At 35.3% G+C, this 25,673-nt stretch overlaps 1 protein-coding gene across 1 annotated transcript; it reads left to right on the forward strand.

Annotated features, from left to right (window-relative positions):
- Positions 1-1,103: 1,103 nt before the first annotated feature.
- LOC311170612 (transmembrane protease serine 11B-like) lies at positions 1,104-25,522 on the forward strand (the record flags this gene model as incomplete). The annotated part of the gene is made up of 9 exons (XM_084232996.1): positions 1,104-1,108; positions 15,884-16,002; positions 18,176-18,321; positions 18,370-18,437; positions 18,854-19,014; positions 21,899-22,073; positions 23,613-23,872; positions 24,200-24,342; positions 24,976-25,522. The coding sequence occupies 9 exons, from the start codon at positions 1,104-1,106 to the stop codon at positions 25,135-25,137; spliced, it is 1,239 nt and encodes a 412-aa protein (XP_084089122.1). The 3' UTR covers positions 25,138-25,522.
- Positions 25,523-25,673: the final 151 nt, after the last annotated feature.

Consider the following 25,673-nt stretch of genomic DNA (forward strand, 5'->3'; position numbering starts at 1 on the left):
CAAATGTATATATAAAATTTGAAGTGATCCCTTCCTTATTTCTCAACTTCTCAGTAAATTATCACTTTTAAGGTACAGGACAAAAAGCGAAAGCAGTGTTAAGAGGAACAAACTATCTTTTTTATATACAGGAAAATATTAGGTGTTTTTTTTCTTAGTGGAATGAGGAAAATGATCACATTCACTATAAAAGATCAAACAAATGGGCAGTAGAATCCCATCCCTCATGATAGAGAAAAAATGGAACTCAGTTAAGGAAATACAGAAAAACCAAGACATAGTTTTATTTTCATTTCTAGTTAAACAACAACAGAAATAAGTGAGGGCGAGATTGTGATTTCTTGTAACCTACAATGATTATATAATTCCTATATATCCCTATTATATATTCCTATAATTGTTTTAAACTAGAGCAAATGATCCTTAACATTATACTTTTGAGGATGTCAATATATGTTAATAACAAATAATGAATAAATCATGCATTTGCTTAACATTAAAAAATGATAATCCATGAAGAAGGGGAAGGGAGAAAAATGTCCCTAATCAATTTGTTAGAAATTCTTTTAAATTCTGAGTTTCGAATGAGAAATTACTTAAGAACAACCAGCATACCTTAAGTGATTGAGGATATCCCCCCTGCTGCTGCATTTCCATTTCTAGCCAACACTTGGACTGTGGATCCCTCTGGGCTCAGAGGGGAAGCAATAGGGAAGATATCCTGGAAGAAGCTTCTCTGTTGCATTTAGTGTGGCACTGAATTGCTAGCTACCTGGATATAAAACTGTAGAGTAAAAGCCTAGTATCAGCCCATTCATAATTCTGGTTTTGGTAAATAACTACTGAGATGTTGTAGACACAAACGTCAGGTGACCTCGACTATTATGAAGTTAGGACTGTTGCCATAACATAGGGATGTGTTAATGGTTAGAGTACCCTGAATCTTTGTTATTTTTCCTCATTATATGTAATATCAGTTCTGTATTGTACCATAACCTATATTATTAGGTTGAAACCACATCAAAAACTAACATAAGTTAAAAAAAGCACACTTATTAACCTAAATAACATTGGCACTGATAAAATTTAGGTACTTCGCAAAAATGAGGTATTAAAATTAAGATGAATTGACAATGCTAAATATTTTGCGCTAAGTATTTTTGTTCCTTTTAATGAAATCTTTTATAAAAAGTTGATGAAAGTGATTTTTAAACATTTCAAACGAAATTGCTCTCAGTTGTGCCTGTAGGTGGCGCCCACAAGCTGTAAGAAATTACAGGGAAGAAATGTCTGGAATTTCAAGTAATAATAAAAACTGTACTGGAAATTCTGGATTAGGGTCTTGTAAAAATAAAAAAAAATACAATCAGTCTTTGAAAAGTCATTTAAAAATAAACCCGTGTAAACTGGAGTAGTGATTACGATTTTCCAGGTTTCTGGAGATGAGTTTCCAAACTAAAATAAAATTTCTGATATGAGGAAATTCCTCTGTAAACAACTTGGAGGGATTTAAATTAAGGATAAACTTTAGAAATTTAATTCACAATGTCATAATACTCTTCAGAGAAATATTTTGGATATTTCCCTTTACGAAAGATTTGAAAAATTAAAGTTGAGTTACTTTGAAAATATGAGCAAAATTTCAGACTATATGCATAAAGAAATAGACAATAAAGTATCAGTTTTTAATTAAAAATTCTTTTATAAGATAAGTTATATAGGATTTTAGCATTCATGGGACTGTTTTAACTATTATGTTATAGAAAGTTAAGTCATGATTGCAATACTATTAATTGTACAGAGAGAAGGCAGGCAATTTCTCTTCTAATATTTTTATCTTCCCATTACAACTAGTAAGGTGCTCTGTATATAATGGTCTTTCAATAAATGTTGTTGAATGGCTCTTTATTTTTATACTATGAAGAAAACAGCTTTCTTATTGTTTACACATTGATTCTTAGAAGTATGCCAGATTTTACAATGTGTGCCTTAAACCAGTTATTTAAATACTCTAAGTTTATATATTCACGTGTCCCTATAAAACAGGAATAATATTTATCTCAAACAATTGTTGCAGGGATTAAAATAGGATACTGTTTGAAAGTGCTTACTTAGCATGGTTTTTAGACCATATGAAGTGCTCAAGAACTGGTAACTATTATAATTGTTGCTTAAGCTACAGTCTTGTTTTAAAGAATTGGGGGCCTCACCGGTGGTGCAGCGGGTTGAGCGCTGTGCTGTGAAGCTGTCTGCAGCATCTGCAGTGCTGCTTCAATTCCTGGCAGCCCAGGGAGAAACCCACATGGCATGGCAGACCTCTCCTGTCCCACCCGCTGCTACTCTCAGCAGTGTCTTCCGTCCGTCCGTCCGTCTGCCTGCTCTGCTCCCCACTCTCTCTGAGGAATTCTCTCACCCTCCTGTGCCTCTAAACTATACCGCAGTTCCTGTATAAATAAATAAATCTTTAAAAAAAAGAATTGGTACTTAATTATAATAGGTTGAATAAATATTTTTGAAATAAGAGATAATGAGAAGAATAAATTGGGCTGGTTTCTTGTTTAATTCTGATTCCATAAAAGTCTTATGGGGTCATTCCAAAACATATTGCCAAGTTGTTTTCTATTATCCTGATTTTTTTTTGCTTTTAAAAATAATAAACATTATTAACAACGGATTGATTGGTTTATATCAAGATCTACAGTCTAGTTAAAACCATGCCTCTTGTATGAAACCTTCCTTGACTCCCTCAAATAGATGTTACATACTCTCATCTGAAATTCCTTACAATTAATTAATCAGATAATCATAGATTCATGTACAGTTATAAAATATAACAGAGAGATCCTATGTTTATCCAGTTTATACCAACGGTAACATTTTGTTTATAGTAAAACATGACAAACAGATTTTACCAGTTTTAAAAACAGGTAGTTACATGCATGTATTTAATTTTATATAATTTATCACCTGTGTAAATTTTTTGAGTGATCACAACTATTGTTAAGATCTAGAGTAGTTTGATTACAAGGATCCTTCATGCTACTCATAGCTAGCTGGCTTCCTTTCTATCCCTGTCCCCAATTTCTAGCCCCGGGGTAACCACTAATTTGTTCTCCATCTTCATAATTTTGCCATGTCAATAAGTATTTGTAAATGACATCACATAATGTGTAACCTTTAGAGACTGAGTTTTTCTCTTAGCACAGTTCATGTGAGAGCAAGCCAAGTTGTGTCAGTAGTTCATTTTTTTTTTTATTGTTGTGCAGTATTTCATGGTGTGAATGTACCAGTTTGTTTAACCATTCATCCACTGATGAATATTTGGAGTGTTTTCATTTTTTGACTATTTTGAATAAAGCTATTATGACATTTGTGTGTAAGTATGTATGTTTTTTTGTGAAAATAAATGTTTTTATATCTCTGGGACTAATGGCCTAATGTTTGTATGGTAAGCACATATTTAAGTTTTTAAAAATTGTCATAGTCTTTTCAGATGGCTTCTCACCAACATTAACCTCTCTATATCTACCCATGTTTTTTTTTTAAATTTCAGAGTCTAATTTCAAAACTAGACTCTAATATCTAGTTAGGCACCACAAATGATTCATTTTATTTGTAGGCACCACAAATGATTCATTTTATAACTTTCACAAATTATATGAAAAAATATTATTTATTATAGGTGTGCAACAAAGATTAAATAAAGGACAAAGAGAATAAAAGCAAATAAACATAGCAATATATATAAAATGAAAAAGAAAGTTATTTTAGTTAGAAAAGAATTAACAGTATTGCCTCATGAATGTATTGTGTCCTAATTTCAGTAATTCTGGACTTTACCATAGTACCCCCAAATATCTCAGGTTGGTTGTCACAAAACCTTGTCCTCTAACTTTCCCACATGGAATAGTCAAACAGTATATATGGTGATTCTATTTTCCTGTTTGATTTTATTTCCTGATACATAAAATTCAATGGTTTTTTCACATAAATATATCTATTCTATATTATACTTGTATAATGGATTCCAGTATAAGGATATGCTAAATAAATATGTGCATCTTTTTATAATCATGACTGTGTAATTATTTGTCCTAACATAACTTTTATTATTTAACTCTCAAATGGAGGGAAAGAAAGAGACTTGTAAAATCCAACTAGAAGATCTCCCTTAGTTGGCACTGATGCATTAATCGAAACTCTTTGGGCATAACTGTATCCAATTAAATATCACAGTCAATTACTATAATCACTACCTTGCATCTACTCCTTTGCTCCCTTTTGCTTCAAGACTGTGATAATTATTTTTTACCACTACCCTGGTAAAATCCCATTCTCCACCTGCTCTTTTCCTTTACTATGCAATTGAACATGATTGGAGTAAAATACACAATCACACCGATCGGGCTACCTTCAAATGCATGCGCACAAACCTCCAGCATACTCTTAACACTTCCCCAATCTCATAATATGCTCTCTGTCCATTGAGCCCTGCCCCCGTGCTGCTCCTTACGTTCTTCCTTTCCCTTCTGGTAGCCTCAATAATGTAGTCTGATTTAAAGGATTGGTTTGGGCTTAGTTTTTCCTGCTACTTTGCTTTGTTTCTTTATAGACCACATATGAAAGAAAACATCTGGGCAATATTCTTTCACCTTCTGACTTATGTTGCTTAGCACAGTCCCCTGTAGCCCCATCCATGTTGTTCAAAATGGAAAGATTTCATCTTTTTTAACAACAGAGTAGTATTCCATTGTGTGTAGTATTCTACTGTGTATACATACCACATCTTTTTTATCCATTCTAAAGTCCTTACACACTTACGTTGATTGAATAACTTGGCCATTATAAAGAGGGCTTCACTGAATATAGGAGGGCATAGAGGACCTCTCTGGTGGTGCAAGGGTTAAGATGCAATCTATGAAGCTATCCACAGCCACTGCAACATGAGATCAATCCCCAGTCAGGGAGCTACCCACATGGCACAGCAAACCTCTCCTGACTCACCTGCTGCTCCTCTCAGCAGTGTATTTCAGTAGATCTGCCTGTTCTGTTCCCCACTTTGTCTCTGGTGAATTCTGTCACCCCTCACACCTCTGGCCTGTACCCCAGTTCTTGTATGCATAAATAAATACATCTTTAAAAAAATAGACAGTCATAGATACCTTCAAATTAGTGTTATTGTATTCTCATAGAATTGAGGAGTCAAATTACTGGATCATACACCAGATTCATCTATAATATTTTGAGTAATCTCCATATTATCTGTCATAGGTGCTGGACTAGTTTCCATCCCCACCAACAATTTATAAGAGATCCTTTTTTTCATACCATGGCCAATATATATATATATATATATTTATTATTATGGACCATTATCACAGGTGTGAGGTATTATCTCATTGTCATTTTGATTTACACTCCCTAATAATAAGTGACAATGAGCATTTTTTCACGTTACTGTTAGTCTTCAGTGTGTCTTCTTTGGAGAAGTGTCTATTTAGCTCTTCTGCCCATTTTTGATTTGGTTGGTTGCTTTCTTTTTTTGAGTCATATGATGAGTTCTTTCTAGATCTTGGATATGAGTCCCTTGTCAGATATGTGATGTGCAAATATTTTTTTCTCACTAAATAGAATATATTTTAATTTTAATGATAGTTTCACTGTGCAGAAACTTTTTAGTTTGATGTAGTCCAATTTGTTTATTATTTTTGTTTCCCTTGTTGTTGGAGTTGAGTTCCCAAAGACATCCCTGACAATAAAGACAGTAAATCTTTTTAAAAGATTTGTTTATGCATTTATTTATTTATGCATACGAAAACGGGGGTGTAGGCAAGAGGTGCAGCGGGTGAGAGGATTCACCAGAGACAGAGTGGGGAACAGAACAGGCAAATCGACTGGAATACACTGCTGAGGGGAGCAGCAGGCAAGACAGGAGAGATTTGCTGCACCATGTATGTTAGCTCCCTGGCTGGGGATGGCAGTGGCTGGCAATAGCTTAATAGCTTGATAGTGTTGAGGCTTGAACCCCTGTACCAGTAGGGAGGCCCTTGCTATTTTTTTTTTTGAGTATATTTTATGGCTTCTGATCTTATAGACAAGTCTTTAATCCATCTTCCTCTTTTTTTTTCAAGACTGCCATGGCTATTTAGGGTCCTTTGTGGTTCCATATAAATTTCAAAAATGTTTGCTCTATTTCTTTGAATAATGTCATTGAAATTTTGATAGGGATTGCACTGAATTGTTTCATGCGATAGGTAATACGGCTTTCTGAACAATGTTAAGGCTTTCAACCCATAAACAGAAAGATTTTTCCATTTCTTTGTGTTTTCTATTTCTTTTAACAATGTCTTATAAATTTTGATGCATTTTAAGAGGTGTGAACCTATACTCCTAAATCATACACATTAGTGTAAACAACATTACCTCAATAAAATTGATTAAAAAACATACTTAAACTCCCCACTGAGGTGTTGTTACTACGTCATATGCACCACAACAGTGGTGGGGGTTAGGGGGGAACCACTGTAGTCCATTGTGCTCCCTCCCTTGTTAGTTCTTGCCTCTTCTCTCTTCCTACCACTTGGTAGTCTTAATTCTACCATCATATTTCTTTTTAAATTTTTTTCCACATCATTGTTCATTTTTAAATAATATTTGCTTCCCCCCTGCCTCCTCATGTATAGTCCCCATAGAGTTTCCTTCACCAACGCACCCATGCACCATCACCACAGTCCCTGTGCTCCTCCCTCCCTCCCTCTGATTGCTCTCCCCGCCTTGTCCCCTGCAGTGTGTCACTGATTTGTAATTGTCTGTTTTTGCTTTGTTGTATTTTGAACTGTTATTATTTTTTTATACAGATGTCTTACTTGGTTCCCCTATATTCCTGCTGTAAGTGAAACCATCTGATATTTTTCTTTTTCCTTCTGGCTTATTTCACTGAGCATAACCCTTCCAGCTCCATCCATGTTGCTGCGAATGGCATGAGTTTATCTTTTTTGATTGCTGAATAATATTCCATTGTGTATATATGCCACATCTTCTTGATCCAGTCATCTATTTTTTGGGCATTTTTGTTGTTTCCAGGTTTTACCTATTGTAAATAATGCTGCAATAAACATAGGGGTACAGGTGTTTTTTTGATCAATGTTTTTGTGTTCTTTGTGTAGATCCCTAGGGGTAGAATTGCTGGGTCATATCTACCTTCAGATATCTAGGGTTTATTTGTGTAGCTTTAACTGACCTTTTATTTCTCTATAGTCCAAATATAAGTAACATCATCTGCTATTTAAAGAAAATAATTTCACAGTAAAATGTAAAAAAAAAAGTTGCTCTTATAGGAATAAAGTAGAATGATGACTACCTGAGGTGGGGCGGGGGTGCGGAGGGAGGAAGGGAGAAAAGGAAGATACTTATCAAAGGGTACAAACTTTCAGGTATAAGATAAATAAGAGTGTCAAACTTAATGTAGTAGATGCACCTTTTAGTTTTAGAATATACACACCTGAAACTTATGTCATATGCAATATTACTTCAATAAAAATTTTTTTAAAAAGACTAATAAGTTCTGGAAAACAAATGTAAAGCATGATGAGTATTATTAAAAATGAATTATATACTCGAAATTTGCTAAGGGAATAAATCTCAAGTATTTTTACTATATATTTACAAAATGATAACCCAAGGAGGTGATGGATATGAGTTTGATTGTAGCAATCTCTTCAATGTAAACACAAATCAAAACACCACATTGTACACTTTAAACATAGATCATTTTCATTAGTAAAAAATAAATTAAGAGGGCTTCCCCGGGCGCAGCGGTTGAGCGCTGGGTTGCAAAGCTGCCCACAGCCTCTGCAGCGCCAGTTCAATCCCCGGCTACTCCCCAGCCACTGGAGGAGGGTCCCACATGGCGCGCAGACCTCTCCTGCCGCCCGCTGCTCCCCTCAGCAGTGTACTTCGGTCCTTCTGCCTGCTCTGCTCCCCGCTCTGGCTCTGGTGAATTCTCTCACCCTCCCGCGCTTCTGACTGTACCCAGTGCGTGTATAAACAAACAAACAAACAAACAAACAAACAAACAAACAAACAAACAAACAAATAAATCTTAAAAAAGTAAATTAAGATATTTTAAAAATATTTATTACATAAAAATTTAAAAAGCAAAAAAAAGGCTATTTTTCCACAAAAAATGTATAGATAGGACTCTAGATGGCAGTATTAATCTGGAAGTCAGAGTTAAAGTCAGGAAAAAAATCTGCTTTTCCAATTTTTTGAAAGACATAATGTAGGGGAGGAGGAGGAAGAGGGATGAGAGGGAGGGAGGGAGAAGCTCAGGGAACTGCGGTGATGGTGCACGGGTACCTTGGGGAAGGAAATTCTATGGGGACTCAATCTGAGGAGGTGGAGGGAAGCAAATATTGTTTTAAAAAAATAAAGAAAAAAAAGAATAAAGGGGAAAAATTTGAATTTCAAAAAAAATCTGCTTTTCAATTGAGTAGTATTTAGATCACAGTTACTATATCTATATTAAAAAACATAAGACAGCTCAATTGTAAGTTTTATACACTTAAAAAAACTCTTGTGAAGCAGCATAATTATTTTGAATTATTAACATTATTAAATTTTGAAAGCTGCAAAATATATTGCACACCACAAACAGTAGTATCTAAACCACTAAATAGTATCTGTGTAGCATCTGAAATTTGAATAGTTCTTTCTGCAATAATTTAGAATGTATTTGCTACAGTGAAGAAAATTAAAATGTTTTATTATATAAAAATACTGAAAAAATATAGTCATTCCACTGGTTTTGTTTTGTTTATATTTTGGACTTGTGGGTTGTAACATTTTGGGGGTATCATGAATAGTGCTGCTTGGAATGTTCTTGTATCTAGTTTATGGTGCTCACCTGTATGCCATTTCTGGAGGGTTTTTAGGAAAAGTGGAATTGCTTGGTCATAAGCCATGTGCATATTCTGCTTTTGTAGAAGCTGCCAGGCAGTTTCCTAAAATGGCTACACCAGCTTACACCTCCATTTGAGTTACAGCAGGAGATTCAGTAGAAAGTCATAAGGTGGGATTGAAGGAATTTGAGGATTTTTGAAAAGAAATGTATCTCTGTGCAAATGTCATATTGGGAGAAAATATTTACCCAGGCAGAGGAACTGTTGTCATGTGTCCATAAATCCAGGTGCTTTAGAGCATTTGATTCTTTTTTAAAAAAAAAAATTTCCCCTTAATTTATTATTTTATTTTTTACATCATTGTCCATTTTTGTATAATATTTGACTTCTCCCCTCAGGTATAGACCCCATAATTCTCCCAAAATCACAGCACCCATGAACCATTACCATAGTCCCTTGTGCTTGCATATGATTACTACTTGTTCAAGCTGACATTAAGACTTCATGGTCAAATTGAAACTTGGATGTGCAGTGTATGGGAGTGTCTTGAAACAAATGTATATCCTATTACTCAGTCATTTAAAGAATATGATTCAACAAGCCCATAGATATACCATAATATTTTTCCTTTATAACTGACAGAACTTATGTGGTCATGGGATTAAGAGGAATACAATGACATAATGTAAGTATAGAAATTTTAAGCTTTCTTCAATATGGAAGATAGATTCAACCTGTTTCAACACCATTATTTATCTAAGAAAAGATGGAGAACAACAGTCCACAGTTGCTGTATATATGTAATAACATAGAAGAAAAACAAAAGGAGATGAGACATATAAGATGGTTTATATTTTATATAAACTATATATACACTTCACATCTCTGTGTTGTTTTAAAATAAATTTTTAAAAATTTTTAAAGATTTATTTATACAAGAACTGGAGTGTAAGCCAGAGGTGTGGGGGAGGGGTAAGAATTCACCAGAGAGAGTAGGGAGCAGAACAGGCAGATCTACTGAAATACACTGCTGAGGGGAGCAGTGGGCGAGGCAGGAGAGGTCTGCTGCACCATGTGGGTTGCTCCCTGGCTGACCAGGTAATCGAACTTGTGCTGCAGAGGCTGTGGATAGCTTCATTGTGTCCCTTACTCCACCAGGGAGTCCCAGAAATGCATCTTTAATCCTACCTCATAATCAATACAAAAATTAATTAATGTGAATTTTTTATCTAAATGCAAATGATAACATTAAAATTTTGCTAATATATGTTTTCATATTCAATTATTTTCTCTTGAGATAACTTTTTGATCCATATGTTATTTATTGTTTAGTACTCTATTTTTGAAATTCGTTATCTTTCTGCTACTGATTTCTAGTTTAATTCCATTGTTACCTGATAGCACACAACATGTGATTTCTATTCTTTTAAATTTGTTTAGCTATTGTTCAGATTCAAAGTTTTCCTACCCAAGTATAGGTTCAGAAGGGGTTTCCATTCGGGAGTCCAGGATCATGTAAATAAGATTTTTTCAGTTTTGGGCACAGCAATTCGCTTATGTCACTCCCTCTATCATGGCTTCAAAAAGGGTTGCTGATCTTCAGTCTGTTTAGCTATGTAGATGCTGTTAGGATGGAGTGGCAGCTCCCGAATTCCTCATCTGCAATATTTAATGCATATAGAAAACTCACATATAACCATAAGGAAAAAGATGAATGATCCAATAGAAAAAAAATCTAAATTTATGAACAACATTCACAGAAGAAGAAACCCAGATGCCCCTAAAATATGTGAACAGATAATCACTCTTAGTGGTAATTAGGAAAATGCAAATATGAACCACGATGAAATAAAACTCCATTTACTTCAGAATGATGACAATGTTTATTATGTTTGTTATATTTAATCTTGACACTGTGAAAAATTACTTGTAAGAGACATCTACCCAATTACAGATGGTTTCAACTGAGGAAGGAGCAGCCAGTGTAAGAAGTCAGAAACTGGTCAAACGCAGATTTAGGATTATCCAGATTCCCTGCAAAGCTGTTGCTTGGGTGTACCTCGTAGGCGACCAAACCAAGAGCAGGCTATTTTTTTTTTTTTTAATAGCCAAGTCAAGGAAGTTTCTAATTCCTTGGATGACTACTATCTTGAAACTATAGAAATATGACAGTCATTAACATTAGTCAGACCAGCTTCATCTTACTTGTTCTCTATATTTCACCCAGCCCATGAAACAAATCATCCAACACTGGATAAAGCACATAAACCAGTGAAACATCGATCACCTTAAAAGCCACACCAGAAGATCCTTATTTTTATCACTGTCACTGTCATCATCACCATCGCCAGCATCATTGTCCCTGACACCAGCACAATCAGAACATGATGTACAGGTAAATGGAATTTGATTTGGGAACTTAAATATGCAAAATCTAATAAGTTTCTACAGAGTCTTCTAGTTTTTTTTGTTAATTTTATTATTGGACACTATCAAGAAACATGATATTGTTTCTGAGGTGTAAGGCCCTGTAAAATCTCTGAGTGAACTTCAGAAAGCTTGAAACAAAGTATCAGAATGCAGCAAAATTTTGCTTATTTTTCTTAAACCATCCATAAAAACACTTATCATATTTGCTTTTAGTAATGTAATTAAAATTGTATTTTCTAATAAAAATGTTTTCTTAGAAATATTTAAAAAATCTGAATGTCATTATAAGTTCTTAGAACAATGTGCTTTACATTATAGACCCTGAATTAGCAGCTAACTAACAGCAGGATTGCCTCAAAACTTCATAAATTTTCAAATGTGATCCTTCCCATAGGTTCTCTCTGCTTTTCTAGATTTTAGGAGAAAATTGTAGCTGGAGATCATTGAGCTCATATGAGCATTAACGTCTTTATTTCTTATTTACAGCTCTCTCTCTAGTGATTTAAGACTTGCTGTGGAAAACAAAAGTTCTATCTTTATAAAATTTAGGAAATTTTATACTGGAATCTTTCACATTTCTTTACTATATAGTAGAATTCGGGGACATCTCTTTCAAATGGTCTATAAATGAAGTTCTAATAATGAAACATACTTATATTTAACAACTCTTGTCTGAAACTTATAGAAGGCTATAGTGCAATGTTATTTATTCAGGGAAAGTTTAAAAAATGAAACTTATAATTTGTTATGCTTTGCAGTTTAATCACTAATGGAATATCAAAATGTGGTTATAAGGAAATCTGAAGTAGGAAATAATACCAGTATAAGCAGTAGAGATGGTTTTTACTTAGATTGATATTTTAAAATTGTGAATAATGTGGATATCCTTACTTTTATTAAGAGTTTATTTTTAATTTTATTAAGGCAAAATTTTTATTATGACAGAAGCAATGAGCCCTTACTTCAAGTAGATTCAATCCAAAAATGAGATACTTATAGTTTAGTTAAGCATATGACATTGATTAAGTTCATTTAAGACTAATTTTTAATCTACTTTCTTTTCTAATGAGTTCATCCTGGAATGCAAATTCCTACCTTTAAAATAAAACTTTGGCTAAAAGTTAATTTGTAATGTTAGCAAGTTTGTGGAGAAAAAGGAACTCTCCTGCACTGTTGGTGGGAGTGCAAACTGGTCCAACCACTATGGAGAGCTGTGTGGAGATTTCTGGACCTACTAAATAAACATAGAGCTTCCATATGATCCAGCAATTCCACTCCTAGGTATTTACCCAAGGACACAGAAACATCAATTCCAAGAGCACCTGCTCCCCTATGTTTATAGCAGCACTATTTTCAATAGCTAAGCTTTGGAAACAACCCAAATGCCCCAAAATAGATGACTGGATGAAGAAGATGTGCTACATATACACCATGGAATATTACTCAGCATTCAAAAAAGATAAACACATGCAATTTGCAGCAACATGGATGGAGCTGGAAGGGATCATGCTCAGCGAAATAAGCCAGAAAGAAAAAGAAAAATACTGGATGGTCTCACTCATAGCAGGAATCTAGAAAACTTAAATAAGGGACCAGGAAAAAGAATAACCATAAGAAAGAAAATATCAAAATCAACAAAGAACTATGAACCAGAGACACTCTATGGGGAGTGGGGGGTGGGGAAAGGAGGGCTTGGAGTCAAAATAATGGGGTTGTAATTGTATGGGGAATATAAAAATAAAATTGAAATATAAAAAAATAAAAAAATAATAAAAAATAAACAAAAAAGTTAATTTGTAAATAAGAATAAATAGTTTCATGGTTGGACATTTTAATGGTTAGAACATTGCTTCAACAATTTCTGCTATTATTAAAAAAATAATTTCTAGAGTCCATGAAACACATTTACTAGAGGAAAAGTTGATTAAATTATAAACTATCATGATCTTTTCAATATAAAAGAATCTCCTCAATTGTTTATGATGGGAAGAAATATATGAGGGGAAAATAACATCAGTTCTATTTTCTATAATACATATTCTTTTTTGGGCCTCCCCTGGTGGCACAGCAGTTGAGCGCTGGGCTGCAGAGCTGCCCGCGGCCTCTGCAGAGCCGGTTCAATCCCTGGCCACCGGGCGAGGGTCCCCCATGGAGTGACATACCCCTCTTGCTGCACCCGCTGCTCCCCTCAGCAGTGTATTTCATCAGTCTGTCTGTTCTGCTCCCCGCGATGGCTCTGGTGAATTCTCTCAACCTCCTGCACTTCTGACTGTACCCAGTGTTTGTATAAATGGGTAAAAAAATCTTTAAAAAAAATACATATTCTTTTTTTTTTTTAAGGTTTGTTTATTTTTATAAGAACTGGGGTAGAGGTTAGAGATGCAGGAGTATGAGAGAATTCACCAGAGACAGAGTGAGTAGCAGAACAGGCAGATGGACCGAAGACTGCTGAGGGGAGCAGCGGGCAAGGCAGGAGAGGTCTGCCGGGCCATGTGGGTATCTCCCTGACTGGCCAGGAATCAAACCTGCACTGCAGAGGCTGTGGACAGCTTCACAGCACTGCGCTCAACCCACTGCACCACCAGGGAGGCCCTATGATACATATTCATGAGAATTTTCCAGAGCACCTAAATGGGACTTTCAAAGAAAAACAATTTGTTAGTGCAATGCAGTGATTGTTGCATAGAATCATTTAGACTGAATAGTTTTTGAGTCCTTCAAGCTAATACATGTCTCAGGAAAACTAAACTACCAGAATGTTACAACTGGTTATTCCAAAACAAATTTGAGACCTCACCAATCCTTTCTAGTCATTAGAAAAACATTTAATCAGCACCTCCCTGGTGGCGCAAGGGGTTAAGACGCAACCTATGAAGCTGTCCACAGCCTCTGAAGCATGAGTTCCATCCCCCAGCCAGACAGGGAGCAACCCACATGGCGCACCAGACCTCTCCTATCTCACTCACTGCTTCCCTCAGCAGTGTACTTCGTCAATCTGCCTGTTCTGTTCCCTACTCTGTCTCTGGTGAATCCTCTCACCCCCACACCTCTGGCCTGTACCCCAGCTCTTGTATGCATAAATAATTAATCTTTAAAAAAATTTAGTCAGATATTAATAAGTTTATAAATGTTGTCATTAATTCCATTAATTTCACACTCCCATACTCCTTTTAAAGTGTGATTCATATAGTATAAGAAACACTGTGTCTGAATAACCTTTTTGTTTTGAGGATGATATTAAACAACAAAATTCCAATATGAAACATATATCGAATGTATCTCAAGCAGGACCTTCTTTGAAAAGCTTTGACAAAATAATGCTAGTTTTGGGAAACTCTAAAAACTCATGAAAGAGATATAAGGAGGAAGTGAATTGTGAATAGAGAACAGAGAAGGAAGGAAATAATACTGAGTTTCACTGTGTTGTATGCAACACAGGAAATAAGATTGTGGCAAGGAAGGAAATAAGAGTGGGTTGCTCTGCTGTGGTCTAAGGTAATACATATGTGCTTATTATAGAAAAGAACTTCTCTACCTTAAAAATCAACTGGTCTTGTACTAGAATAAGAAGATCTTCATATTATGGGGATATCTAATTTGCCAAATACATACACTATTTTAAATTCCTCCATTATGCAAGTTTGTATAGTAAGGGTATACAAGACCCAATCATGACACTTGATCATTCTTTCTGTATGATGCTGTCATATTCTCTACTTATTTTCTATCTGATTGATTATTTTTTGTTGTTGAAATTTACCTGTTAATTCATATTTTAAAGTAATCGATGTTTATTTTAGAAAATATAGTTCAGTAGGGGCCTCCCTGTTGGCGCAAGGGGTTAAGCACAGCACTGTGAAGCTACCCACAGCCTCTGCAATGCAAGTTCAATCCCCAGCAGTCCAGGGAGCTACCCACGTGGTGCGGCAGACCTCTCCTGTCTCGCCTGCTGCTCCCCTCAGCAGTGCATTTCAGTCAGTCTGCCTGTTCTGTTCCCCACTCTGTCTCTGGAGAATCCTCTCACCCCCTGCACATCTGGCCTGTACCCCAGTTCTTGTATGCATAAATAAATAAATTTTAAAAAAGAAAATATAGTTAAGTAAATAAAATCTACCCATAATTTTATAACATAGGGTAACTGGAGGACATCATGATATTTTCTTCCATAATTAATTAAACCTACAAATTATGTTATATACTTGTATTTATAGGTCGCTCTCTCTATATAAATCCTGTTCATGATATAGCTATAGTTTACAAAAAGACAATTAGAACACCCCTAAGGCTTTGTAATCTGCTTTAGATAGAGAAATTGATTTCTCCTCAATGACATGAGAACAAAAACCATGCCTGTCCATTGCTGTATCCTCAGTAATACTTAAATATGAATGAGCAGTAGAGTCTATCCTCTTTCAAACATTTGAGTCTCCTGTTCTAAGCTAACAAAGGGCCTAATTATAAATTACAAATCATGTTGTGTGTATTGAAGGAGATTTAAGTAGATTTAGAATGTGTATTATCTGATTTGAACCATTTCCCCCTCTTGTTTATAGGTACACCATATCTTCCCGAGGAAGACCTTGGCCATTATGGGGGACAATCCTTATTATTCTTGGAGTGGCAGCAATCTTGGGAGTAACCATTGGTCTCCTTGTTCATTTTCTGGCAGTTGGTTAGTATTGACTCTTCATTTTACAACCTTACTACTAAATTTCCTTTATTTATTTATTTTTTAAATGGTGGTAACATTGGTTTGGCAAGAAACAACATGAATATTTAATTTCTTCATAGAAAATTATTTTTCATCTACTTACTATTTTATTTCATCATAATAATTTCCCACTACATGAACACAGAAATTTATAAAGAAAATCTTTATCAGATGTACCCTTGATCTATTCTACAAGTTATATACCAACTATGAGAATAAAGACTTAAGGGAAATACAATATACTTTAATGTTAATGTCTACTGTCCATATGGGACTTAGGTAATAGGTTTGTAGCTGAGTTGTTATATATTTTAGTAAATATACATTAAAGTGTTGAGATCACTACTCTTCTTGATTTAGTTCTGGAATATGTTGTTAAAATATAACCACTAAATATCAATGGATAATCCATGAAAGGCTTTTTTTTTATCACAAAAGGCTCTTTTAATAGTAGATAGTCAAGAGTAGTTGAATGTTTCCATTTTATAAAACCTTGATGTTATTTTTAAAACTTTTATTAATACTACTTTTGGGAAGCTTGACTATAGTTTATTCACATCTTTCAGAAAAATAATCCCTTAAAATTGTGTAAACATTTAATATTAAAACAATTGTCCTCTATTATTTCACTTGATCCTCATAATGATCCTTTGAGCCAGGGAGGGCAGATTTCACTACTATTTTTACTTTCTCATGTATGAACCTGAGGATTAGAAAAGTCAAGTGACTTGCTTGATGTCACAAGCTTTATAGTGGATGGCTGACAAACCAAGATCTTAATATTTTAAGTGCACTCTTCTGTTTTATCATGATTTTCTACTACTTATTTCTCAGAAATATATCACATTTTACAATGATACAGTATGGTTATTTTTTTGCCAGATTCAGGGACAATTACAATTTATCTTTCAACCCTTCCTCTTATCCCTTGCTTCTCCCCAATAAAACTTAATTTTAAACTTTAGAACAGTATTGGGGCTCATTGCCCCGACAGCCATATCTATCTACCAACTCTCCACAGTCTGTATCTATTTTTCTTCTTGCCTACTCACTAAAAATAACATTCTTTACATAATTTCATTAAGAACCATATTCTGAATTTTCTAAATTAATATTTGCGAATAAGTTTTATTAATATGTTAGTGGAGATCAGCAGTTTAATAGTTTAATAGTTTCCTTCCAAAATATAGTTTGCATATATATTGCCATAAGGGAAATATATGAAACTATATATATATATATATATATATATATATATGAAAACAATATATATTTTAGATTGAAACAATATTTGTGAATTCTAGGATAATGAATTATTTCAGTTCAAGAGATCATTTTTTAAAATCTATTATTAGCACTTTTTGTAGACCATGTGGTGTTTTTAAAGGTAGATGAAAAGCACAATTGCCTTCAAAGTATATGGATGGCTAATTATTTAACCAAGAGAGTGTACCATTTCACATTAGTTCCTATTTTTAAAAAAGTACATATATGCATTGGAAGAAATATTTCTAGGCTTGCCCTGTCTTAAATTGTTGAGAAATAGTATATCAAGTGAAGTAGTTACATTGGTGACAAGAAAAAAATGGGAATGTGAGATCTTGTGACACATTGAACAGTCTCATATGCTGCACAGACGTGGAAGGCATCACCAAGAGCTCAAGAGATGACTTCAAAATGGAAAGCAGGCCTTCAGGAAATGGGGCATAGCAAGTAAGAAATGGTGTAAAGAACTTATAAGGATGATGCTTGTAAATGCTTACTGTATAACTGCTTAGAAAGATTAAGGGGGTAATCACTTGAGGAAGAACTTATATTACACATTAGGTTTTACCTTAGTGCATATCGGGTAGATTATTATTGGCTGCCTGAATTGCTGTTTTGAGGAAGATGCTGAGGGTATTCCTGACCTCAGCAACACAGTGAAGCCTATTATCACATGAAGGCAGGAGGAGAATCACTTCAAAGTTGGAAAGCTGACAATTCTAAAACAAGTGACATTCATTCCCCTCCTTTTTTCGTCTCTCTGGCTATATCTAGAACTGGGTTAATGGTAATTTTGAGACAAAGATAGAGGAGACTTAAGATCAGTTATTGTTTTAAAATTCTTTGATTTTTTTTTTTAATTTCACAGCAGAGATTTACTATTACCAAGGTGAATTTCATATTTCTGGAGTCACATACAATATTAGTTGTGAAAATACAATTTCACAAGCTGGCACAGATCTGAGCAAAGACATTGAAACTAAGGTAAGTCAGAGATTATTTTTATCAATTTCATCATAAACTTGATTGTGATAGACATAGTGATTCTTTTTTTTTTGACAGGTATCTGATGCATTTCAAAATTCTAATGTATACAAAGAATATATCAGCTCTCAGGTCATCAAATTTCTGTAAGTACAAATTTATTCAAGATCTATGCAAAGGTAATTAGGTAATATGTCCATCAACTGTGGTTTTAAATAACAACATAAAATGGAAGAGGAGGAATGGGGAGGGGGAGAGGTGGGGGGCAGCAGGGGGAGGAGAGGGATGAGGAGGGAGAGCTCTTTATTGTGTTTCACAAATTTTGTTTCAGGGTAAGAACTGTTACATACAAATCTGTAATCTTTATATTTGATGGAGACTTGTAAATTATTGGTATTTTATACATACAGGAACAATATCTGTATATTGATCTTTAATATATATAAAGAAAACATTAAACAAATTATTTAATTACACAAGTAATTAAAATGTGGGAAATTCAATGCATTCACAAAGCAAACATTTCAAGAGTAGCACACTAAAACATTTTTGTTCTTTCTAGCCCTCATCCCAATGGTTCTACTGTGCAGTTACTACTGACATTAAAGTTTCCTCCTGCGAAAAGGAATAACATGGAGGCTAAAATAGAAGCTATCTTACATCAGATGTTGAAAGACAATATGGCATCCTGGAAAGCAGCTCCAGCTTCCCTTAAACTTACAGGTATTTCACTTATTTCCATTATTTTTTATTATTTAGATTTCTGGATTATTTAAATTAAAAGTACCAGAAAAAAATAAACCAAGAGTTTCAAAATTTTGCTCAGGAAAATATATGCTACTTAAACTGGGGCACTCCTACCTGTGGGTTGATGGTGAACAATGGCAGAAATGAGGATTAAGCTGCATTCATATTTGTAAGTTTGGAATGGTTGGCTGCAATGTATGAAAAAGGGGATAACGAATCATAATTGAAGGCTTAGTCCTCCCTACCCTGTACTTTTTGTCAGAATTTCAATACAGGAAACAGAATTAGAGTTTTCGTCATCATTCAGTGTGGAAATTACAGAAGAAAGAGTGAAGTAGGGGATAGGGATTTCTCATAGCTTCTTGTGGAAGAACGGTAGTAACACCATTAAAGGAAAAATGATCTAGGATAATTCCCTAAAAACAAGGGAAGAAATTGATAGGATTTTGTTGCAATACAGAAAATTAATTTTGTAAAGATTGCAAAGACCCTACAAAGGTCTTGGAACTCCCATGTAGATGGTTAAAAGTTCTATGAGGTGATAAGCGTATGGTTCCACAGCCCAGTTCTGTGGTTCTTTCAGCGTGACAGATGGTCCCAGTGTCCTAGAAAACTATAAAGGTGGTGACCTGCCTGTTACAGCTCATTTGCCTTAGAATATAGCCCCTGTCACCCATGAACAACTCTTGAGAAATGAATTTGAGGTAGAGATTCTCAAAGGAACAATATAATTCTCCGGAATGTAGCTGCAGGGAAAGAAGTTTATGTCAATCATTGCTCCACTGTTTCCTAGTGATTTAGAGCCAGCATTTGCCTTTATCTATTTAGTTCCACTTTTTCTCTCTCTCTCTCTCAAGTCTCTTACCAATAGAAAAGAGATGTGAATTTAAATTAACCTCTCAAAATTTCACAATTCAGTCTTAGTAATGAGCTTACTAAAGAGCAGTATAGGCCCAATGAACTAACACATTAATTGGGATTTTTTAAAATAACTCAGTATGAGAATTATCATAGGGAACAAATCCAAGGATAATACCTAGGTCCTCTTTTAGTAAGCGTGTTAGCTTCTCACCTCACTAACTATTTTACTGCAACAATCATAAAACAGTTTGGGGGTTTCCCCTTTTCTCTTTACTAACAGAGATGTCAAGCCATGGTTAAAATTGTCAGGAGCAAGGGCCTCCCTGGTGGCGCAGCAGTTGAGTGCTGGGTTGCAAAGCTGCCCACAGCCTCCGCGGCGCTGGTTCTATCCCTGGCTGCTCCCCGGCCACCGGAGGAGGGTCCCGCATGGCGCGCAGACCTCTCCTGCCGCCCGCTGCTCCCCTCAGCAGTGTACTTCGGTCCTTCTGCCTGCTCTGCTCCCCGCTCTGGCTCTGGTGAATTTCTCACCCTCCCATGCTTCTGACTGTACCCAGTGCTTGTATAAATAAATAAATAAATCTTTAAAAAAAATTGTCAGGAGTGAGAGGCGGTGATATCAGTGACTTAGTCTGAATAGTTAAACGTTGGGTGCAATTTGGCTTAGAAAGTGAGTATTTATGTCATTGGGGTAAAAATAATTGCTTGGTGACATTTTATCAATTTTATATTTTGTTTCAATTTTCAGAAATAAGCAAGGTTAATGCTGAGTTACTTACCAACAACTGTAAGTTTAAAAACTTCATTATAAATTTAGCATCCTTATAAATATTATAAAAGAGTGTAAGCTGGGCCTCCTTGGTGGCACTGGCGGTCGAGCGCCGCACTGTGAAGCTGTCCGCAGCCTCTGCAGTGTGGGTTTGATCCCAGCCAGCCTGCTGGCGAGGGTCCCATATGGTGAGCAGACCTCTCCTGTCTCGCCCACTGCCCCCTTCAGCAGTGTATTTCGTCGTTCTGCCTGTTCTGTTCCCCACTCTGTCTCTGGTGAATCCTCTCACCCTCCCACACATCTGGCCTGTACCCCAGTTCATGTATAAATCAATAAATCTTTAAAAAAAAGAAAAGAAGAAAAAAAAGAGTGTAAGTTTAAGTCACCTAAACCACTGTTTTTCTAAAAGGATCCTGGAGTATGTCATATAGAAATAATTATTACTTTTTCAAAATTATTGGTCATACCAAATATATTTGGAATTTATTTTTTATAATAATATAATTGACATATCATATTATTTCAGTTGTACAACAAAATGGTTGAATATTTGTATATATTGTATGATTGAATTTTAACATTTAAAAGTTGTCTAGAAAGATAAAGTGAGAACGGTTATAAAAGAATCAAATGATAAGGAAGCATATCATATCTGAATAAATTAAGAAAGATTGAAGGAAATAAAGGATAACTTAGGATAATAAGATAATAAAATTAATCCATATAAAATACATATATTATAAAGTAAAAATCAGTTTTCTACCTTCCAAATAAATTCTCTTTAGAGTGTCACATTGCCCACAATATGACACATCCATGTATTTATTCACTCATTGGATATTTGTTGGTTATCTCTTGTCCATATGGGGCCTTAAAGACAGCACTGCATATGCTGAACTATGTTAGATGCAGACATTAATGAAGCAAAGTCTCCATTTTCAAGACTTTTGCAATCTATTCGTACTTAGGGAGACAAGAATAATAACAAACATACACAACAAATGTCAGCGACTGAAAGAAACTTAAGGCTGGAAAAGAGTGTAAGTTTAAGTCACCTAAACCAGGATGGAATGGGTTCTGTGGTAAGAAATTATCACTTCTTAAAAAAAAAAAACAGTATAGCTTAGGAGGTACTGGACAATCATTGAAGGGTTTCATGAAATGTTTTAAATTCTACTTCTTTTAAAGCATAATCAAAGATATCTAACTTGCATAAATAAACCCTTCCTTCAGGTTGTGGGACACGACTGGTCAACAGTTTAGCAGACAACCGAATTGTGAATGGGAAGGATGCCCTTTTGGGGGCTTGGCCTTGGCAGGCCAGTCTGCAATGGAAGGGTCACCACAACTGCGGAGCCTCCCTGGTCAGCCACAAGTGGCTATTAACTGCAGCTCACTGCTTTGATAAGTAAGTGTGAGAGTCTGATTAAACATAGGCCTCTGGGTACAGATCTATTTTGGGAAGTCTGGGAAGATTAGCCTAAATAATGTGTGATGTTTCACTAAGGCCATATGAAATTTACAATTAACTGAATAATTAAAAGGCAAAAAGACATTTAAATTTGGCAGAGGGGAAAAATGAATGGAAACAATTCACATGTTCCAAGTAACTACTTTGGTCTGACATTAAGTGCTTTATTTATATAATTTTCTTTAATAGCAACATTAATGCTAATACAAGGTTTGATTTAACCTATTTAAAGATGAAGATACTAGGATTCAGAAATGGTGACATAACTTGGCCAAGATCATAACATCTCTTAAAAAACAAAAATAAAATGTGAACTCAGATATGTCTGATTCCTGTCACTAGTTATTTATTTGTCTTGTCCTCCAGAGATTTATAATCTAGTTGAAGAAATTTAGATGTGATTTATTAAAAGCTTAATCAGCATAACTAAAGAAAATATGATACAGATAGTAAATGCTATGGAAATTTGATGAAGAGAGCATGTTCAGCTGAGATATGAAGAATGTAAGATTTGATGTGAATACTAAAGATATGAGCCGATTGATATGGGTGGGTTGATAGGAAAAGATAATTTGCTTATCTTTTGGGGATTGGACTAATAGCCTTCTTCAAGTGTGTAAAGATGAAACAGCACACATTGTATTTTGTGGGCAGTTGACAAAATGCCATCTGTGAAGTAGAGAAGATTTTGTAAAATGAAACTTTAGAAGTGATCAGTAGAAAATGGAGTTATATTGGTTGGCGATATTTCTATATAAAATTTGTTTTCCTGAAGTCATAGTCAAAAAGTCACCATGGGCCACATGGGGGGACTTGTTAAATGTGAAGATGCTTAAGTATCATATCACACTAGGCCTTTTAATTGTAAATCTTTGGAAGTGGAGCCTGAGTTGACTCTAAAGGAACAGAGTTTAAGAACACTGCTGTTGAACATGTGGAGCCAATGAAGGGTTTAAAATGGGGGAAGTATCAAAGAATCAGAGTTACATGAAGGTCTTAGAAACTTAAAAAAATAACACCTGATATTTTGAGGGAAGGTTAGAATAATTAAACAGGATTCTAATTCCTATTAGAGAAAAAGTCTCAGTGGGGAGTTAGAGAACATGGTCAAGAAAAATCTAAATTAGAATCCAAACACATTGACTTGCAAACATGATAGGGTGTTTGGCTGAGAGCAAGTTGCAATTTTTTTTTTTTTTTTTTTTTTAATGAACTCAGATTCCCAGAAGCTGCCACAGGCCCAGAACCTAAGATAGATGTTAATCAGTGATTTGGATCCCAGCCACTGAGCTGCTCTTAGGATTTCTAGCTAAGTCAAATGATGAGAAACTGGATGGGGCTAAACAAGTAGAAGATATCATTGACATCACCATGTCAATGACATTTTTACAAACAATAATTTAAGTGCTTTATAAGATAACGACACCATGAACACTGTTGTTGCCCAGAAACTGAATATGTTTCAATTGTGTCTAGAGGGAGCAATTCAGAAGATTGGACTGTCAACTTTGGAATTGCAGTAAATAAGCCAGTTATGACACGGAAAGTTCAAAACATTATTTCTCATGAAAATTACAATAGAAATCCAATTCATAATGATATTGCCCTTGTGGAACTTGCTGAAGAAGTTTCTTTTACAAAGCATATTCGTAGGATTTGTCTTCCTGATGCCAACCTGAAGCTTTCAGAAAATGATAGTGCTGTAGTCACAGGATGGGGAAGACTTTCTATGAATGGTAAGTTTTCTAAAGAATATAATAATTTCATGGGAATGATCAACAAAATAACCAAGTAATTAATCAATTACTCTCCCATGCAATTATCAACTAATCAATATAATGAAAACAAGTGATGGACTCAAAAGCATGACATTGTCTTCAATTTTAAAAATATCTCTGAGAAACTGAGCTGAAAAATTGGAATTATGATGAGGCCAGCTATAATAAACATATGAAAAACAATCTGGTCTAGGAATGGCTAGGTTCTCTTTTATTCTATAGATAGTCTTTGTCCCAACAAGCAAAGCTATAATCCTCACAATGTAGAGAATTTGTTGCCTTTAGGTCCATATCCAGTGATCCTTCAACAGGCCTTTGTGAAGATTATCGACAACAAAGTTTGCAATGCACCATATGCATTAAATGGCGCTGTGATAGATACAATGCTGTGTGCTGGATTTATGTCAGGAAAAACTGATGCCTGTCAGGTAGGTCTAATACATTATCTATTATCTTCTCCAAAGTACTAAATGTTAGAAGGTTTTATTAACATAAAATATTTTTGGGTTATTTCCACAAAGTAGCTTCTTATTTCAATCTACCTAACAGATATTATAATTCTATTTATGTCCAGACATCTGTCTAATTATTGGGGCTGCAGTGGTGAATATAACTCCTGCCCTAGTGAACTTTTTAGTTTAGGAATCCATATAAATATTTACTAGGTGATAAAATAAATTTGGTTCTATTTTCTGGGCAACCTGCAGATCTGGAGTGCTGTCTCTTCCTCATCCAGAGTTGCAGCAAAAAGTTTAGTATGCTGGTGCCACATATTCCTCAGAGTCTTCATCAGGGACAAGTCACTTTCTCCATAGTCAAGGCTAGATTCTTCATAAAGTCAAATTTAAGTCTACCCAATCCAACAATTGGCAACTGTGGACATTATATTATGGGTTTTAGTTGCCCAGGGTTTAAAAAAAAAAAAAAAACCAACCCACAGTCTACAGTTTTAAGCCCAACAGGGTGGACTGGTTTCAGTGCCAGGGCTATTGATAACTCCAGAGGAAAGGAAAAATAAATTTTTTGACAGGACAAGAAACACTTCCTCCTCTTTCTCTTAGAGTGATTCTGGTGGACCACTAGCTTACCCTAACTCTAGAAATATCTGGCACCTTGTTGGAATTGTAAGCTGGGGTCATGGATGCGGCAAAATGAATAAACCAGGAGTCTACACGCGAGTGACATCTTATCGTGATTGGATTACAGCCAAGACTGGACTCTGAAAGAAAAGTAATGGAACATAAAGACAGCTGGAGGGTATTCTTACCTATTGCTTAAAAACCTTTTTTTTTTTTTTTTTTTTTAAGTAGGGTTTTTTTTTTTTTAAGATTTATTTATTTATTTATTTAGACAAGCACTGGGTACAGTCAGAAGCGCGGGAGGGCGAGAGAATTCACCAGAGCCAGAGCAGGGAGCAGAGCAGGCAGAAGGACCGAGGTACACTGCTGAGGGGAGCAGCGGGCGGCAGGAGAGGTCTGCACACCATGTGGGACCCTCCTCCGGTGGCCGGGGAGCAGCCGGGGATCGAACCGGCGCCGCAGAGGCCGCGGGCAGCTTCGCAACCCAGCGCTCAACCGCTGCGCCACCGGGGAGGCCCTTAAAAACCTTTTTTATTGATTGTTAATAATAATTTTCTTATACACAAATACATAAAGTTCTTTGTCAATATTTTATTATATCTAAAAAACTCTAACACAGGAAACAGAAAAAAAGGTCAAAATATTTTTATTAACAGCTAATTCTCTTTTATTTTACCAGT

Source organism: Talpa europaea, assembly GCF_964194135.1.
Source record: "Talpa europaea genome assembly, chromosome: 5".
In the NCBI taxonomy this organism is placed as follows: Eukaryota; Metazoa; Chordata; class Mammalia; order Eulipotyphla; family Talpidae; genus Talpa; species Talpa europaea.